Source organism: Temnothorax curvispinosus, unplaced genomic scaffold (genome assembly GCF_003070985.1).
Source record: "Temnothorax curvispinosus isolate PA1 unplaced genomic scaffold, ASM307098v1 QBEX01000445.1, whole genome shotgun sequence".
Taxonomy (NCBI): Eukaryota; Metazoa; Arthropoda; class Insecta; order Hymenoptera; family Formicidae; genus Temnothorax; species Temnothorax curvispinosus.
The window spans coordinates 1-5,099 of record NW_020210225.1 but is presented as its reverse complement, the minus strand read 5'-3'; the positions used below and the strand labels follow the sequence as shown (position 1 = coordinate 5,099).

General features: G+C 29.8%; 1 protein-coding gene across 1 annotated transcript; it reads left to right on the top strand.

Moving 5' to 3' along the window:
* The first annotated feature begins 6 nt into the window (after nt 1-6).
* LOC112454339 lies at nt 7-1,191 on the top strand. Its single transcript, XM_025015665.1, has 4 exons — nt 7-261; nt 338-585; nt 658-1,014; nt 1,099-1,191. The coding sequence occupies exons 1-3, from the start codon at nt 98-100 to the stop codon at nt 735-737; spliced, it is 492 nt and encodes a 163-aa protein (XP_024871433.1). The 5' UTR covers nt 7-97; the 3' UTR covers nt 738-1,014; nt 1,099-1,191.
* The last annotated feature ends 3,908 nt before the right edge of the window (nt 1,192-5,099 follow it).

Genomic DNA, 5,099 nt, shown 5'->3' with positions numbered 1-5,099 from the left:
CGATAATTCTGACACCGCGAGCGATAGTTCTTCAGAATCAAAAGAAAACATTAGCTCGCCACCTCTGAAAAGAGAAAAACTTTTCGTTGGAAAAGAAATGTACAAAAGACTTCAACGACCTACCGTCCGTGAAATACTGAAAGACAACGAACAAGGTCGCTTGATAGTACGAAGTTATGCGCAAACAAAAATACTGTCGAAACATTCCCGGAACGTTCTTCTAGAACTACTCATATCACACTTAATAAATACCGTTAAAGGGTAAGTAAAATGTTTTACGTTTTACTTTAGTATAAGTATGAAATATAATTTAGTTAAATAATTTTTTTTATAATAGCCCGGTCAATAAACATGACTTTCTGCATTTTGCTCGAGGAATAATAGATGTATTTCCATCGGAGGACATAAATTTATATTATGTTGCACCGGTATCTAAAAAGGACTCTCGAAATAGAAAATCGATTTCTGTACGAGGCAAACTTGTAGAAAAATATCGCAATAAATTGAGACAAAATAAACGTATACTAGCAGATATTTCTGATGTTACAACTTCTACTGATCTTGAAAGTGAAGCATCTAATGACGGTAAGTATTTCAATAGATATTAAACGATATTTTCTTAACTATATAATATATGATCTATAATTCTATTTTTAGTTGTAAGTGAAGTGTTGGAGACAAGCGTCAAATGGTTGGAAACTAATCAAGAACCGTGGGAAGTAGTTGAAAACCACTGAAAGGCTACTGCTACTATTCGTTGGAAAGACAATCGAAACAATCGGGATACTTTGCTTTCTGATAAAATATTTGAAAAATGGCCGATTTTAAATCATCCAATAAGCTGGAAATTAATAGTTCAGGATTTCGAACATTTTGAATTAAGTTCGACAGAAGACGCTATTAATCAGTGGCCTCAATTCTTCCGAAACGTCTTAAAAGTTTGCCCTCTTGAGAAAAAGAAAACTGTTCAAGTGAATGAGCTATTAAAAATAATAGAAAGTGATCAAAGCGATGGTAAGCTTTTATATTATTGTACACAATTATTTTTATACAGTTATAAACTTAAAAGTATAATTTGTATAACGTTTTCGAAAACAGAATCTAAAGCTATTGCGCAATTGTGTGCCCTGTCATATATGATTCCTCCAAGAAGACGAGTTAGAACAAAGAAGGGTCATTGGAAACCTTCGATGACTGAGTCTGAAGAAAGTATTGTTGTGCATGTGTCAAGGTATGATTTAAAGTTTTATTCAATTTCAAAAAATAATGGGTGTACTTTATAATCATGATTTTTTTCAGACTGCTGCAGATATAAGTGGCATTCGACAAGAACGAATTGATGTGATGTACCAGATGAGTTTAACACTTCAACCATATATCATTGCCGTGGGACCTACCTTGGCTGAAATATCATCGTTTTTTATATCTGTGGACAAGGTCTTATACAACGTAACAAACGCGTTTACAGCAATCGACACTCTCTTCAAAATCTTTCATGTGTTGAATATCGAATATCCGGCAGCATCTCATCACATATGGGTACTGATCCAACGTGAGTTGTATAATTTTGTAACAAAATACGATAAAATACCATCGTACACTTTAGAGGTAATAAGTGCGATTAAAAATCTTCCAAAAAATTAATGAGATAAAGTAAGAAATATTTTATTTGTTACAATAACGACATAACCTAAAAAACGAAATTTTCCAGTTTGAATGTGTCGAGAGAATTATTAAAATTTTATTATTTTTTTAAATCGCGATTTTGGTGTAACGATTTTGTTTACCGATAGTAGAGGAATAAAAGTATCATTAGCTATTCATTTAACGTGTTTAGTTCTCATCAGAATCCTGTTTTCTTTGCAGACAGTTCAGGAATTATAATTTTTGTCGTTGTTGTAGCAAATAAGCAATATATAATTTCTTTTATTTGATATTTAAAAATTTATAAAGGTTATTTCATTTCTGCGATATTATTAAGTATAAAAAAACATTTTAACTATACTTTATAAAAATATAGTTTATTCTAAAATTTAATTCTTTTACGTTGTATTTTAATTAATAATATTAATTTAAATAGAATTATATAATAATTAATATTCTATTAATAATTAATAACACTAAAATTTTTCATAATGTACTCTTGCCCGTTTTGCTTTGATTCATATGGCTCTATTAGATGTTTGAAAGCACATTGTAAATTAAAACATTCTGCAAAACTACATTCTTTTTTTCGATGTCGACAAGAGTTGTCAACAGAAGTGCCAACAAAAATGTTGTGTTCTCGTGCTTTTAGTGATATTCATACTTTTCTTAAACACTTATCCAGAGCTCATTGTGAAACAAATATTAAAGACAATGTTCTAACCAATATTCAGACATATTACAATAACATAGATATTGATAACAGTTTAATGGAAGAGATGACAGCTAGTAATTTACCCACACAATCAATGCCATCTACTTCTTGTGCCATTATTAATACCGATAATATTTTTAAGGACATAACTGTTACGGAATTTACAGAAAAGGTCGCACAAATTTCAGCTTTATTTGTTGCAAGTTTATACTCTCGACCATCATTACCGCGAAAACTTTGTCAGGAAATAATGGAATCAATAAAAACTTTTCTTAATTGCGTAAAAATTATAGAGCAAAAATACAAGTCAATTGAACAAAATCCTAATGAAGATTTAAGTGCTATGTTTGATATTTTGGGTAATGCATTTGCAAATCATCCTTCGGAATACCAAACAATGCTTTATTTTAATAGTACCGCAAGAAATATGCATCGGCGCGTTTATTGATTCTAAACTTATGAATACTGCTAAACACACGCTCGTAAGAAATCGAAAAATGTGCATTATACCTCTCAAAAAAATATTAAAGACTTTTTTAGAGTTGCCTGATGTATATGACAAAATAATGTCCAACATTAGAAAAAGTGAACAGAACGAAATAATATCAAGTATATTACAGAATGAAATATGGCATTCTATTAAATAACAGCATAACAACGATGTATTACCTTTGATTCTTTATTACGATGAATTGGAGATAAATAATCCATTAGGTACTCATCGAGGTTTACATAAGCTTGGAGTGGTATATTGCACTATCGGTGGTATCGAGGAACAATACGCGAGTACGCTTGAAAATATTTTTTTGATGCAAATACATAACGTTACTGATTACGTACAAGTTGGTAATAAGCAGATTTTTGCACTTCTCATTAATGAGATTAATAAACTTCAGGTTAACGGTATAACTATAAATATCGGAAATTCGGAAAAAAAGGTAAATTTTGCGCTAATGAATATTCTTGGAGATAATTTAGGGATTCATGCTATTTTCGGATTAAATTCATGCCTTGTAGATACATTAACTCGTAAAAAACAGATTCTTGAAGATGTTGGGTTACTTCAAAATGTTGAAAATTATGCAACAGATGTCAGTCATAGAAATCATGGTATTATCGAGGAATGTACTTTCCATTCAATAACCAATTTTCACATCACAAAAAATCTCAGTGTCGATGTAATGCACGATTTATTTGAGGGAATTTGTTGCTACGATTTAGGTCAATTGTTAAACAGGTTAATAAATAAGGACAAATTATTTTCTCTCAAACAATTAAATAATAGAATTTACTCTTTCGATTACGGGGATAATCATTCTACAAACATACCGCCTTTAATTAACAGGGATGCTTTAAAAAAAAGATATATTATTTATTCTGCAGCTGAAATGGCATGTCTTTGGAAATATTTAGGTTTGATAATTGGCGATCCTATTCCAAAACAAAATAAAACGTGGAAATTATACATACTGCTTAGAAAAATGATGTCAATTATAATGGCACAAGAAGTAACCGATGAAAATTGTAGCTTATTGAAAAAGCTAACGAGTGAACATCATAAATTATATATAAATTAATTTGATGATACATTAAAACCGAAGCATCATCTTTTACTTCATTACCCACGAGTTATGCAACAGATAGGTCCTCTCAAATATATGTCGTCCATACGATTCGAAGCAAAACACAAAGAACTTAAACAGACTGCAAACGCTATTACGTCTAGAAAAAACCCTGCATATTCATTAGCTATGAAACATCAACTACAATTAAATTGTAGATTTATCTCAAATAAAGGGTTTGAAAATCGTTTAGAGTCGGGTGTCATCTTGCATGAAAATTTGATAGATATCGACTTTTTCAATAATTTTAAATATATACTACCGTTTGTTTCTTTTGATGGTTATAAATCTTTATCTTGGATAAAAGTTAATGGAACATTTTATAAACCAAACATGGTTATTGTAATAGATAAAACTAATACCAAATTTGGCAATATTCAATATATTTTAAAAAATGATTTACATGAAACTTTCTTTATATATAAGGAACTAAAAATAGTGCAGTTTAATTCTCATTTTTACGCATATGAGATAGAAAACACACAGTCTTGGGGATTTATGGCTCAGTCAAAACTTGAGATGTATAAAACTTGTAATAAGCATTTTATTGAGGGTAAAAGCTATATTCCAGTGCTTTAAACTCTTCCCTTCACTATTCAGCTGCCTCTTCTGTAATTTTAACTCTTGCATTGCGAAAATGATTTACGTGAAACTTTCTTTCTTTCCGTGAGAGACGAGAAAATTGCAAGCAAACTTATAGTAGTGTATAAGGAACTAAAAACAGTACAATTTAATTTTTATTTTTATACGCATATGAGATAAACTGTTTATAGTTTAAGTTATGCGATGTAATTATATAAGTACGTATATATAAGTGTTTTTTGCGATTAGTCTAAGAAATTTCTTTGTGATCTATAAAGCTTGTAATAATAATTTTATGAGGGTAAAAGCAATATTCTTGTGCTTTAAACTGTTCATAGTGTTTAAGTATGCTATGTGATAATATATAAGTGTTTTTGATGATAATTCTAATAAAGTTCTTTGTAACAGAAAAACATTTAATTGTTTTAACTTTCTCACATTTCACAATTATGTAACAATATTTAACAGTATGTATTAATCACAAAATGCTTGAAATATCATGTTTTCTGTTGTTTTAGGTAGAATTTGTAAAATAC

Bases quoted from the DNA above. Each gene is read 5' to 3' on its own strand.
- LOC112454339 (XM_025015665.1), top strand. From the start codon at position 98: ATGTACAAAAGACTTCAACGACCTACCGTCCGTGAAATACTGAAAGAC. The intron at 262-337 runs GTAAGTAAAATG...TTTTTATAATAG, and splicing joins TTAATAAATACCGTTAAAGG to CCCGGTCAATAAACATGACT. The intron at 586-657 runs GTAAGTATTTCA...TTCTATTTTTAG, and splicing joins AAGTGAAGCATCTAATGACG to TTGTAAGTGAAGTGTTGGAG.